This window comes from Panthera pardus, unplaced genomic scaffold (genome assembly GCF_024362965.1).
Source record: "Panthera pardus isolate Hobbes unplaced genomic scaffold, ASM2436296v1 HiC_scaffold_12, whole genome shotgun sequence".
Taxonomy (NCBI): domain Eukaryota; kingdom Metazoa; phylum Chordata; class Mammalia; order Carnivora; family Felidae; genus Panthera; species Panthera pardus.
In genome coordinates, this window is record NW_026526677.1 from 33,384,478 (window position 1) to 33,399,296 (window position 14,819).

Here is a 14,819-nt window from a genome sequence, read left to right on the forward strand (position 1 = left end):
GCAGAAGGCATTCCTCCTTAACAGACCGGTTTGCTCTGATCCGTGTAAACACTCCTGCCTGCTGACCAGTGGTCTGTATTTATGAGGCATTTGGAAAACACTGCAAGCTGCAGAGAGTGACCATGAATAGCAAACTTAATTTGGTTTAATGTGTTTTGGCTTGCTTGACCTCACCAGAATAAAAATGTGCCTGTTTGAATTATTGTATTGGGAGTTAAAAAAAAAAAAAAAAATTCTACAGACATTTATCTCATTGGAAGAATCTTGGGATCACTTTAGCAAAGGTTTAAGTCCATGTTTAATGTCAGATAGACTTGAGAAATGTTTAATGTAGAGCTTTAATCACAGATCAGTTTATTGTGAGTTCTGAATTTTAAGAGCCTGAATTACTATTTTTTTTTTTCTTGCTACTTTTTTCCCCCTAGACGATTGGCTGGCAACGACCTCTCTTTTATCCACCCAAAGGCCTTGTCTGGGTTGAAAGAACTCAAAGTTCTGTAAGTAATGCAATTTTAGAGTTTCACAGCTGGCTGTGTATTTTCTTTCTGCATAGTCAACATGCTTGGAGCTAGGGTAAGCACAGTTTCTTTTAGTTCAGGATTAAAAGATTTAAGGAGTGGCCAATGGGTAGTGTGGGATGCAAGGGTTCATTTAGGCAACCTTGCGTCGAGATAACAAAAGTTAAAACTCTAAATAATAGGTGTTCTGACCTTCAGTGTATTACCGTTGAATGTGTTAGGCTTTTTGTTGGGCTAATGCACTGAATCAAAATCATATTTAAGCTTTACTGGTAGAGCTTTGTTCCTACTTATTGTATACCTTTGAGGACTTTGAATTAGCTGACCCTAAAGGGAAAAAGGCTAACAAAAGCTCAAAGTGTTAAAATCATCTTAAAGCCAAAAGGACTTAGGATGCCTATAATTTATATAGTCTGTTGAAGGACCAGGAAATAAATTCCTGGCATTGGTTAGGCATTTAGAGTATGGCAGATTGGGGAACAGGTGAACTGACTGCCGACTCCACTTCTGCTACTACCTTGCTGAGTAACTGTCTGTAAGTCACTAGACCTCTCTGGTTCAGTGAGTTACATGTACCTTTTACTATTCCATTCTGTGGTTGTGATTCATGTCAAGCGGTCATTGTATTAAGATGACTAGAAATGGCTTTAGGCAAAAGTAATAAGGACTTCATTTTCAGTACAGATCTATGCCTTTCTTCTCTGGGTCCTGTTAGATGGTTAAAGCTCTATTTTTGCTGTGGCCCTCCATTCACTGAGGACATGTCTGCTGCTCCCTAAGAACTTAGGGTCTGCTATCTTCTTGGAAAAACTGGCTCTACTGAGTGTCCATGTTTCTGGGCTCTGCTTTATTCCAAATTGAAAAGGCACTAGGGATTCCAATAGGTTTGTTTGTTATACCTCTCCCAGTTAACTTGTTATGCTTCCTAATTAACATTAAAAGAGTGATGAATGTTAATTAAGGTGCCTTAATTCTTGAGAATGAAACACCTCTGGAAATGTGGATTATCAGTAGGTCTGTGTTAAGAGATGGCTTGGAATAGTGGCTTAGGTTTCATTTCTGGCCTTATAGCAAAATGCTTCTTGCTTTTTCTTTAGTTCTCTTTTCTTGGGTGCTTTACACCTTGACCTTTCCTCCTTTCCTGCCATTAGAAATATTTTTTAGATAGAAAAGGCTCTGAATTCTTCTAAGAAAAAATAGTAACAATTGCTTGTTATTCACTAACCAAAAATTTCCTTCCAGAACCCTGCAAAACAATCAGTTGAGAACAGTACCCAGTGAAGCCATTCGAGGACTGAGTGCTTTGCAGTCTTTGTAAGTAACTTTTTCGTTTTCTGCATTCTTGAATCATAAGTAGACCACTCGGCTGCTAAATGTGTAAAGAACTGGAATCCTAGCAAAAGGGGAAATTTATCCTCTCATCTGGGATAAAATTGGGGATAGCCAGGTGCTATTATCAAAATGCCATTTGGTGACAGAGAAGCAGGTGGATCAATTTACCCCCCCTCTTGTGTCAGATGCTGGGAGAAAGTTACAAGCATACACTGCTGGGTCTAATTCCAGGAGCTTGTAAATGGCAGGTGATCATCACCTCTTTAGAACCAGAATTAGATGTGTACAGAAGTTCTGGTGTCTGGTGCCATGGTGGTCAAGAGTCAGTCACAAAGAAGTTCCTGTTTTAGGTGGTAAGGATAATCAGAACAAACTGATTATAATTCCTCATCTGTGGACCTTGAACTCACACCTTGAACTTACACTGGGGGTGTAACTTCTTAGTCTCTTGTACTGCCTTCTTCCCAAGGTTTGTTTTTGTTGTTGTTTTGTTTTTTTTTTTTCAACGTTTTTTATTTATTTTTGGGACAGAGAGAGACAGAGCATGAACGGGGGAGGGGCAGAGAGAGAGGGAGACACAGAATCGGAAACAGGCTCCAGGCTCCGAGCCATCAGCCCAGAGCCTGACGCGGGGCTCGAACTCACGGACCGCGAGATCGTGACCTGGCTGAAGTCGGACGCTTAACCGACTGCGCCACCCAGGCGCCCCGTTGTTGTTGTTTTTTGAGGAAAGTTTGGTTTTATGTGGAGTGTTCAAGATTTCAACTCTTGGTTTTTACCATGTTCAAAAGCTTGTTTTTTATAAATTTCAAAGGCTTTCTCAAATAGCACTTCACTTTGTTCTTCTTTGCATTCTTTCCCATATGTATGTGTGTGTATATATATGAACCTGGAGAAAGGTGATCACTCCTTCCATTGTTTTGATACACATACCCCATACATCCCTTCCTCCTGTAGTGGGTGGATCAGGTAAGCAGCAGCGGTATCACAGGGACCATGCAAAATCCACAGAAGATTTTGAAGAAACAACCATTCTTATATTAAATACACATATTTGTTAATGACTACAATGAATGTTATAAACTAGTATTGTTGGGACTACAACTTTTCGTCCTTTTCATCTTTGGGATCGGAAGATCAAGTTCCTCTGTCTCTAGGGGTACCTTAAAGGAAAAAAGTGAGAAGCACTGAGCTGATGTGTGTGGTTATTGCAATTCGCTTTTTGTCAAGATTAAGAAAATCCCTTTGCATATTTATCTGTCTGAATGTTTGCAATGCTTTCAAAAGAAATTCAGATTAATTAGAATTCTGAAACAGGCTTGTCTGGTTTGGGATCCCCACTTTGTCACTTGCTAGCTGTATAATGTTGTGCAAATTATTTAAAATTCTCCATAGAGTAATGTGCTCATTACTCGCCATGTATTTTAATGCATGAAAAGCACTTATAACAATATCTGACATGTGGTAAGTGTTCAATAAACATTTGTGGAATCTATTAACAGTAATAATGGTATATTTTTATCAGTACTTTTTTTCATTACTAGTTTACCCAATTTACATAACGAGGTGATGGAGATGTCTGAAAGTAATGAGAAAGTATTCTTCAAAACAGGGAATGTAATTTGCTGTTCTACTAGAGTGACGAATACCAATGTACATTGTTTTGCTCACGTCCTAACCCCAAAGACAGCGGGGAGAAGGCGTAGTTTATCAGAGTGTGGTATTTTGTCCTCTTGGACCAGAAGCACAAGTGGGGAGATCATGAAAATGTAGACCCCTAGGCCATATCCTGGAAGTAATGGTTTTTTCTCTTTAAAGGTAGGATCTAAGAAGCTATATTTTTTAAAAAAATTTCCCCAGGTAATGCTCATGTACATGGAAGTTCTGAGAATCACTCTGAATAAAAACTCATAATAGTTATCACACTTCGCTATGTTCTGGGTTACAAAATTAGGTTTTAGCCATATCATGTAGTTGTGTAATCTACAAATCTGTCCCATACATTTTTCTTTTTATTGCCCTTTGAAATAACTTCCAATGTACACTTTTGTAGCATATGCGTATAGTAGACTTGATTGAAAATAATTGAACTGCTTGTCTCATCTGTTTGCTGATATAAAACCATTTTTAACTACACTCAGACACATCACTGGAAATTGGAAATTGCAGATTACCTTTTGATGGGGATTAGACATTCTAGTAGTTATGAGAAATGAATGTGAAAATTAAAAAAATGTACTAATAAAGCATATCATACTCTATAAAAGTTAAACTTTAAAATGTATCTAATGTCATAAAAAAGGAGTATCTGAGGTATTCATCATTCCATTTCTAGTTTCAATAGAAGTTTAAGGTAAAAATATATTAAATAGCTAATTTTGCCACAATGCCAAGTTTATGGAATATAGGATTTGTTATTTGCCATAAGTAATTGAGTAGACTCTGACTAGACTCTATCAGTGAACAGATTGGCATGAGTCCCTTCACAGATATGTGACTCACCTCTACAGACCTTCTGACCTTGGACAGATGTGCATGGAGGGAGCCATCTTATCTCCCTCAGACATTTTATTTATTTTTATTTTTATTAAAAAAAATTTTTTTTTATTCATTTTTGAGAAAGGGAGAAACAGAGGATTAGTTGGGGAGGGGCAGAGAGAGAGAGGGAGACACAGAATTCGAAGCAGGCTCCAGGCTCTGAGCTGGCAGCACAAACCCTGACATGGGGCTCGAACTACGAACTGTGAGATCATGACCGGAGCTGAAGTCAGACGCCTAACCAACTGAGCCACCCAGGCGCCCCCAGTAGACATTTTAAATAGTTGTTTTCTTTTACTTCTTCAGAATTCATTTTTTTTTTAAGAACTGCATACAGCATTATTCTTATTTCCCAAGACTAAATGATCAAAATATTCCATCATTTTGTCTAGTTGGAAGGCTGAAAAAGACAAGGAACAGAAAAACTACGAAGAAAACATGCAGATAGATTGTGGTCCATAAGCGCAGTAAAGTCCACATGACATTTATTGATAATTTAGATGATTTAAAGTGTTTTTCACAGTAGGTTTCTCCCTCTAAAATAGTGTTTTAAAGAAAGCATGTTGTGCTCATCAGTCATTGAGTAATTGCATAGTTTAAATTATCTCCATAATTGGGATGGGGGTGGGGAGTGGAGAGGAGTCAAAGCAAACTATTTTCTTAAGAAAGGCATTGGGATGTTTTTATATGCATCAGAAACACAAGGAGATAAGCCTGTTTTACTTAAGAAGGAAATGTACATGAGTTTGTTAGCATAGTGGGTGTAGCATTCAAGGTAGATACTATTGAAATTCTGTCAAGGTGTAAAACAGTCTTATCTGTGCTTGAGTTCAGTTTGCAAATCTGATCTTCAGACCTGAATTACATGAAAGGTTTCCTTGTGGTTTTGAAGTAGTGCTTAGAAAGGAGCAAAGTTCGTTAGGGGTTGAAATTGACCAGAAGTGGTTTGATACAAGTGTGTGAGGATGACTATAAAATCTGAAAGTGAATTGTCAATGTTAATATAAACGTAGCATAACAGTTTTCCACAAACCCATGGAAGTGGCTAAAGCGTTGTCCTAGCAAGCTATTAAATGACATGTCAGAATTTGCACCACCGGATTTTTTTTTTTCTTTAAATTATATCACACTTGGGAGCACCTGGCTGGCTCAGTTGGTTGAGCGTCCAACTTCAGTTCAGGTCATGATCTCATGGTTTGTGAGTTTGAGCCCCACATCAGGCTCTGCACTGACAGTTCAGAGCCTGGAGCCTGCTTCAGATTCTGTCTGTCTGTCTCTCTCTGCTCCTTGCCCCCCCCCCCCCCCCCCCCGCACGCACTCGCTCGCCCTCTCGCTGTCTCTCAAAAATAAATAAACATTTAAAAAAATAAAAAAATAAATTATATCACACTTGAATGGTAAAGGAGGATTTCAAAGACTGAATTTCCTAGGTTTTCCACAGTAATTGCATCATCTTAACAATTTATACTTGAAACTGGCAATAAAATATAACACTATAATATATATGTTACTGGTAAGTTAGAAGTAGAGAGAAAAAGGGAAAGCTTTTGATTATAGAATAGATGTTGATAACAGACATTCATCAGCAAAATGTGCATATGGAATTATTATTGTAATTTCATTTAAGACAAAAAAGTATGTGAGTACTCAGTAAGATATAAAACAGGCTTTTGAGAATAGGGAATAGAAACACATTTTAAAGACAAAAATAGTAAGGGAATTCAGTTAATAGAGTGTTAACCCTTTAACAACTAAAGTACACTTAAAGTAATAGTTCTCTCTTGATGGATTGAGTTTAAATGGTAAAATACCTTAAACAAACCCACACTTATCTCCCCACCTGGGAGATATCTGATGCTATTTATGCATCTACTGATTCAGTTATAGTATTTTCTTGGTCTCTTAGTTAGAATTAATATTAAATGTGTAAGTCCTTGGTACAAAGCCATGATTCTAAGACAGTTTCTCTGTGAAACACTGATCTTGTTATAGGGGCAAACTCTTTACATTTGTGAGTGTGCTCCCAACATCCGCATGTGAATTGAGGTGTAAGGATTAATTACTGAGTCATCACAAATCCTTTGCCTCATTTAGCTTTATTTAAGTGTCCCATTTTTCCAGAGTTCTTCTTCCTTTTGCCCTCTTTTTTTGTTTTTTTTTTTAGAGAGAGAAAGAGAGCAAGCACTCCAGTACCTGTGAGCAGGGGAGGGACAGAGAGAGAGAGAGAGAGAGAATATCTTAACCAGGCTCCATGCCCAACGTGGAGCACATTGTGGGGTTCAATCTCACACCCTAAGTTAAGGCCATCTCTTTTCTTTGATGGTACATAGTACAGAATTCTGCAGGAGCATAAATGGTGTATATAACACTGAAATAATGTTAAAAAGGTACAGATAGCTTTCTCTATAGTATTTTACCACATCTTAATGAAACCTTTTATAGAGAAGGCTTAATTTCAGTGCGGTGTTGTGTGTGTATATAGGGGAGCCTTTCTCATTATTTTATCGACTATGAATGCACATTATCATCAATATGATAACATAAGCAATTTAAACTTTTAAACTGCGCTAATGCTGATAAACTGGGAAGGGATTTCAATTTGTACTTAAAATACATTCCAAACCCCTTACCTAGCTTACAAGGTCTACATAATCCGGTCCCTGTTTGCATCCCCAGCTATGTCTCCCAGGACTCTCCACACCTTCTTCCTGTGTTCTAATCACTCCTGACCTTCTGGGAGTTGCTGGGACCACGTCCTGCTGGTTTCTGCTGAGTCTTTGCCCTCTGGATCTCAGTTTATATAGCACCTTGTTAGGGAAGCAAAAATAAGATAAAAACAGACAGGGAGACAAACCATGAGAGACTCTTAAATACCGAGAACAAACTGAGGGTTGCTGGAGGGGAGAGGAGGTGGATGGGGGATGGGCTAAATGGGTGGTGGGCATTAAGAAGGCACTTGTTGGGATGAGTACTGCGTGTTTATGTGTAAGTGATGAATCACTAAATTCTACTCCTGAAATCATTATTACACTATATTTTAACTAACTTGGATTTAAAAAAAATAATAAAGAGAAAAAAAAGAAAGAAAAAAAATAACACCTTCTTAGAGATGCTTTTCCTAACCAATACATTTTAACTAACTTCCCTCCCCCTTAGTCTCTATTGTTAGTCTTTATCTTGGGACCCTGTTTAGTTGCTTCATAACATTCTTAAGCACTCTATAATCACTTTTTAAAAAATATTTACTTGTTTTTGAGAGAGGCAGAGTGTGAACAGGGGAGGGGCAAAGAGAGAGGGACACACAGAATCTCAAGCAGGCTCCAGGCTCTAGGCTCTGAGCTGTCAGCACAGAGCCTGACCGACCTGGGGCTTGAACTCAGAAGGGGTGAGACCATGACCTGAGCCAAAGTTGGACGCTTAACCGTCTGAGCCACCCAGGCGACCCTATAAACACTTTTAAAATGTATTATATTGTGGGTCACTCTTCATTAGAATGTCAGTCTCATGAGGACAGGTCTCATGTCTGTGTTCACCATTTTTATCTCTTTTGTTCCTAACGATATGCTTAGTTTAGATGTGTTAAATGAATAGCAATAATTAAATGGTTAATGCAATTAAATTCTACTTATAGTTAGTTACGTTATATGGTTGATTATATGTTTATATGTTCAGTGTCTCTTTCTCTAAGTGGAAGTTCTACAAGGTTGTGAAGTGTGTGTGTGTGTGTGTGTGTGTGAAAGAGAGAGAGAGAGAGAGAGAGAGAGAGAGAGAGAGAGAGAGAGAGAATACTATCCACACATTAAAGCAAATCTCCTAAGCAGCTCCATGGCCAGGACTTTGGCAGTCTGTATTTAAAGGGTACCTGTTTCTTCTCAGAGGTAGGTGCTAGAAACTAAACAAGCCTAAAAATGTTTGTTTGTTTTTTAATTGTTTTTTAATGTTTATTTTTGAGAGAGACAGAGCATGAGTGGGGGAGGGGCAGAGAGAGAGGGAGACACAGAATCCGAAGCAGGCTCCAGGCTCTGAGCTGTCAGCACAGAGCCTGACGCGTGGCTCAAATGCATGAGCCATGAGATCATGACCTGAGCCGAAGTCAGACGCTTAACCAACTGAACCACCCAGGGGCCAAAATGTTTGTTTCTTAAGGCAGCTGCCCGGTTCCCTGTGTTGTCCCCTTTTTTAGTGCTTATCTCGACTTTATCAAAAAGAAGCTACCATCAGATCCTTACCGGGATCAAGGGTCTTTAACCCCTGAGATTCGGACTGGGGCCGGTGTTTCAGAGCAGGGCTCAGCATTTGCCGGGAGGGGAAAGGAGCCACTAGGGCAGGCCCAAAGCTGGAGCAGCAGAAGGAAAGAGACAGATGCAAGCACTGCTCCAAAACTCAGAAATTCCTGACCTCGCCGACTGCCAAACTCCAGGGCTTTAAAAATATGCCGTCATTTTGACTTTTCACGTTTTTTGTGTTCTCTAATTTTCACCAGGAGGTCCACGCCTGGGAGGTATGAATTTCAGTAGTGAGGTTGCTTCAACATGGGAATTGTGAAGAGGGTTGTCATTTGGCACATAACTGTCCTTTGTCATATTAACATCAGGGTGTCTTTGGGTTGGAACGTGCTTATTCCAACAATTAGGCCTGATTGTGCCAACAGTAACGTTAGGACATCATTTTCCAGATTTTTAGATGGGGACTTAATTTTTTTCTTAAATGTTTATTTATTTATTTTGAAAGAGAGAGGGAGAGTGAGAATCCTGAACAGGCTCCCTGCTGTCAGCACAGAGCCTGAGGCAGTTCTTGATCTCACAAACCGCAAGATCATGACATGAGCTAAGTCCAGAATTAACAGTTATTAAGAAAAGAGCACAATGTTCACAGGAAACATTAAATAGCTACTCTGATCAGTGTTATTGTGACCTTAAGCCTTCTTTTAAATTTTCCCCAAATTCTGGAATTAAAGACACCTTGCTAATAGGATGCCTCATACTTAAAATCGAGTCCCCATCAGGGGCGCCTAGGTGGCTCAGTTAGTTAAGCGTCTGACTCTTGATTTCAGTGCCAAGAGAAGAGGCGGTTATTTGACTAGTACATGACACCTATAGTTTTAACTTACGTGCTGGTAAGAAGGATTGTTAGAAGAATCCCTTGAAATGATTTGTTGCTGTAAACATTTTTTTTTTTTTTGTAAATATTTCCTTATGTTTTCTCCTTTGGCATCAAGTTAAAATAGCAAATTTAATATCAGATCTTAGTTGTAATGTAAAATTTTAAGTACAGTAGCTTATTTACTTAGCTTAGTTTCTTTTTTTTTTTTTCTTTCTGGTTTTGATTTATATAGATTCTGAAACATAAACTTCAATCTAGCTTTGGTCTTTGGGGGGGGGGGGTTCTTTCTTTTTTTCCAACATTGTTTTGCTATAAAGTCACACTTAGCCAAAGATTCTTGAAAGATTGTTCTGTAGGAAGGGAAAGAACAGACTTCCACCGTATAGTCTTGGAAAATTGGTGGATTTTATGAGACTTTCTAGAGAAATTGAAGAAATAAGGAATGCCATGGCTCCGGCCGTTTTTGTAACTCCTTTCCGTTTTGAAAACGGAGAGCTGTGTGACTTGGCTGCTTCTGCTAGAATTCGTTCTTGAACGTGGTGGTTTCTGTTTCTGTCAGGCGTTTAGATGCCAACCATATTACCTCAGTCCCCGAGGACAGTTTCGAGGGGCTTGCTCAGTTACGACATCTGTGGCTGGATGACAACAGCTTGACCGAGGTGCCCGTGCATCCTCTCAGCAACCTGCCAACCCTGCAGGCACTGACCTTGGCCCTCAACAAAATCTCAAGCATCCCTGACTTTGCATTTACCAACCTTTCAAGCCTGGTAGTTCTGTAAGTATCCATCCCTTTTAATACCTTATGTCTGTGTGAATCTGGGAGCAAAAGCAGATTTCTCGTGACAGATTATTAGGAAAGTACCTCATTTTTTGTTATGCTTCTGAAGAGAGAGCATTTGGGGGAGCTGCCTCTTTTTACAAAATTAAATGTGCTGACTTTTAAAAACACAAGCTAGGATCATTACAAAATTAACATCTGATAACTGTTGAACCTCTCTAAAACGTGTGGCCTTTTGTAATCATAACAAGAAATTGGGACATTCAGCAAATACTTGGACAGCTTTTACTTGTGTACCAGCAATGTATTGAGTGTTAAAAGAAGTAGAGTTGTTTTGAGATGATCACAGAAAATAAGTTTGAGTGATATTTCATGTTTTGAACATCTTGTCTTTTCAAAGAATGTATCATTCTCTGTGTTTTTAATCTTTAAAAACTTGGACATAATAAAATGGCATTTCTTTTAAAAGCTGTTACTTGGGCACACCTGGCTGGCTCAGCTGGTTAAGCTCTGACTTCAGCTCAGGTCATGATCTCACAGTTTGTGAGTTCAAGCCCCGCATTGGGCTCACTGCTGTCAGCTCAGAGTCTACTTTGGATCCTCTCTCTCTCTTTCTCTCTCTCTCTCTCTCTCTCTCTCTCTCTCTCTCTCTCTCTCTCTCCCCCCGCCCCTCCCCCACTCACTCTCTCTCTCTGAAAAAATAAAAATAAAAAAAAAAATAGGGCCGTCTGGGTGACTCAGTCAGTTAAGTGTCCAACTTTGGTTCAGGTCATGATCTTACAGGTTGTTTGTTCAAGCCCATCTCAGCACAGAGACTGGAGCTTGCTTCGGTTTCTGTGTCTGCCTGTCTCTCTCTGTCCCCCTGCTTGTGCTCTCTCTCTCTCTCAAAAGTAAATAAACATTTAAAAAAATTTTTTTAAATAATAATAAAATTAAATCTGTTACTCATTCTCACTGGTGTGAGACTCTTCCCTCCATGTTTTCCCCCACCTCCTTGCCAAGGGGAGCTCACCACAATTTTACTTCATATAATTGAAAGCTCATCAGAGCTTTTGTTCTGATATGGCTAAATATTAAAGAATCTTCAATGTGTGTACCATTTTCCCACTAGAGATACTTTCTTTTTCCATGTTCAGTGAATCCAAGTCTGTGCAGCGTATATCAAGAAATACACTATTTGTTTTCCATTAGTCAAGGGTTGCAATGTTTAGCTACACTCCTCCTTTAAGCCAATTTAGGCATATGAAACATTATAATAGTTGCTACTGGGTGATTTGAAAGTCATTGTGATGCTTTTTTCCGTAGACATCTTCATAACAATAAAATTAAGAACCTGGGTCAACACTGTTTCGATGGACTAGATAACCTGGAGACCTTGTAAGTTGATTCAGATTTCGGATGGTTATACTGTGATGTTGGTGATGCAATTTTGTATTTCATTGCAGGAGATGGAAAAAATAATGGTCTTGAGTTCAGCTCACTATTAACTGACTTTAATACATGACTAAATTTTTGCCACCAAATAACATAGTTAGGAATACTAATCTCAGTTTATGGTTAAAGATGGCACACAAGTTTGAATTTGATATTTCTTTCAAAAGTACACATAAAAAAGCAGCTCAATCTGCCAGACTGTCTACTTTCTCAAAAATTTTGGGTTTGTTAAAATGTGCGACAGTTTTGGAACACCGAGCCTTATAAAATTAATTCTGAAAAATCACCTTTTTTTGTTTGTTTTTTCCAGGATCTCAGCTGCCTTACTAATTATTAACACTGGGTTTGAGTATTATCTCTGCTTTCTTAAATGCTAAATGAAATAAAGTTTTCCATTTTGCTTAGGATACTTTTGTTGTTCATGCTAGTTAAAGTTTGGGAATTCTGGATGTTTCCACTGTACATTGCACCACTGTTTGAGCAAAAGACCTTGTGCAGCTATGCATAATCAAGAATAGGATCTTTATTTTTGTTGTTTTAGTTTATTTTAGTTGTCTTTTTTCAAAGATTTATAGCATTTGCTACTGTGGTGTAATAAATAATTCAGACAATGTCCCAATTAGGTTAGTAACATTTGATTGGAATGCTCAGGGCTTGTGATATTTTGTTTAACTGAATATTCTGGTTAGCCTAATTAGAAGACTTAAAATCTCTTAGTTCTTTATGAATCTACTTTCCTGTCTAAACAATGAAAGGATAGTGAACATCAGTGGACATTGGAAGGTGGAAGCTCTTGAAGAAGATAGTTCTAAGCTCAGTTCTCCTTTACTAAGTATGTAAATACCAGTGTAGCAGAGGACTGGATGGAACTGATCCTAGACCACATATACTCTTCCAATTACATTAAAATGAAACCTCTTCTTCCCAGCTAAATTCTTACTTGCCACTTTTCTTTCTGTGTAGAAAAAGAAAACAAAATAGGTCCCTAAAGAGCTGGACTTCTGATTTTATGTTACTCTCATTCTAAACCATACTAATCCTATCCCATCATGCTCTTTAGGTTATAAAATAAATTAAAACTTAAACACTCAAATTAAGACTTTTTCTTACATGTCACTGTGGCTTTTCTTGCTCCTAATTAATGTAACATTTTCAACAATTTATAACCTGCTTCAGGATGCTAGTGGTGTGAACCCATCCTGGTCCTCGACCTCGTTCGTACTTATCTCAGGTCATCTGCCTGATAGTAGGGCCGAGGTCAGCTGCCCTCATGCCAGAGTTTCAGGAAGCCACTCTAAACCCCAAATGGAAACCGTGCTTTCAGGTTGTTGTCATTTATAAACGGATATTCCATAAATTCTGTTTTATGGTGAACTCCCTGAAGAATGCCATTCAAATGATTTGTTTATTTAGTGCACCAATAATGGGTGATTAAGAATTTCTTGATCTTTTAAAATTAACTTAAAACCATCATAGAAGAATTATGATTCTTTTTTCTATTCACTATTCTAAGAAAGGATATAAATTCAGTTGAGCTACAGAGTTTTAAATGGCACTATGGTCAGTGGGGAAAGATTACCATCCAGAGGATGTGATTTTTGTTAAGACTACATTTGTACCAAAATGCCTTATAAATTGTGACCATTCTTCAGTGTTCTTATATATTTCCCCCATTTTTTCTAGGGACTTGAATTACAATAACTTGGGGGAATTTCCTCAGGCTGTTAAAGCCCTTCCTAGCCTAAAAGAACTGTGAGTATTGCTTTGCTCTCTCTATGAGTGCCATAGCGTCCTTAGAACTCATCACTTCATGTTCCAAGAGTGTGATTTTAAAGCCTCTTTGCTCCACTGCACATACCATAATACCCAGACACACACAAACACATATATGATCATACAGACCGGATGGTGTCAGCACAGACAGTGTGGAGCCTAGATTTCTGTACCGAGCTTGTTTTGTCTGTACTAAGGTGTCTTCCAGAAACCATAACATACAGTCCCTGCCAGTTAAGAGCTTGCAGTCTCCATGGCACTGGGGAAGCTAACCATGTGAGACTTGCAGATAGCAGTTGCCATGTAGAAATAAGTGCTAAATGCAGAGGGTAAGTAAATCATTCCAGAAAAAGACCTCATTGAGAATCAGGGTCATTAGAAAAGGCAGTGCTAACGAGGAGGAATTTGACTAGAGTTAAAAGGATGGAGATAATAAAATAAAAGAAAAGATGAGGGGGCATTTTAGATGTTGGATTTGTCAAGGGCAGAGACAGGAGTGTACATGGCATCACAGAGACCTGAGAGATAGCAGCTTTAAAAAGAATTCGGGGGGTGCCTGGGTGGCTCAGTCGGTTAAGCGTCCAACTTCAGCTCGGGTCACGATCTCGCGGTCCGTGGGTTCGAGCCCTGCGTCGGGCTCTGGGCTGACGGCTTGGAGCCTGGAGCCTGCTTCAGATTCTGTGTCTCCTTCTGTCTCTGACCCTCCCCCATTCATGCTGTCTCTCCCTGTCTCAAAAATAAATAAACGTTAAAAAAAAAAAAAAAAAAAGAATTCGGTATGGTCCCGGAAAGGATGAGATGGAATAAAAAATTCAGTTTCCTCACATTTTTGAAATTTTCATGTAGTTGTTTTCAGCTGTGTTTCACATAACACTGAATAAGACTAGATACTCGAGTTTTAACTTATTTCACAAGGGGACATGTATTTCAAAAATATTTTTCTCCTACCTTTTTAGGTTATTTCATAGTAATTCTATTTCTGTTATCCCTGATGGAGCATTTGATGGTAACCCACTCTTAAGAACCATGTAAGTAGTTCTGAAGGCTTCTTTTAATATTTAATCATGTAAAGCATGTCTCTATGATGCCAGACATTTTGATGAAGAATGAGTGAAAATTCAGGATTTTAGATCTATGGACTTTGTGAACATAGGTTTAGTGTTGGAGGGCTTGTGAACATATGAAAACTTTACTGTTTTGTGGTATTTTTACAGACATTTGTATGATAATCCTCTGTCTTTTGTGGGAAACTCTGCATTTCACAATTTATCTGAACTGCATTCCTTGTAAGTATTACACAAATTCTAAAACAAGCCTGAATCTTTGTGCAATTGCTTTAATGG

At 38.6% G+C, this 14,819-nt stretch overlaps 1 protein-coding gene across 2 annotated transcripts in view; it reads left to right on the forward strand.

Annotated features, from left to right (window-relative positions):
* The window catches only part of LGR4 (leucine rich repeat containing G protein-coupled receptor 4), a 102,304-nt gene that overhangs the window by 74,025 nt on the left and 13,460 nt on the right, over positions 1-14,819 (forward strand). For both annotated transcript variants that reach the window (XM_053899876.1, XM_019456570.2), the window contains exons 3-9: positions 426-497; positions 1,761-1,832; positions 10,051-10,266; positions 11,575-11,646; positions 13,387-13,455; positions 14,433-14,504; positions 14,691-14,762. In XM_053899876.1, the coding sequence (XP_053755851.1) occupies positions 426-497; positions 1,761-1,832; positions 10,051-10,266; positions 11,575-11,646; positions 13,387-13,455; positions 14,433-14,504; positions 14,691-14,762 (645 nt within the window). The remainder of the gene's footprint in view (positions 1-425; positions 498-1,760; positions 1,833-10,050; positions 10,267-11,574; positions 11,647-13,386; positions 13,456-14,432; positions 14,505-14,690; positions 14,763-14,819) is intronic.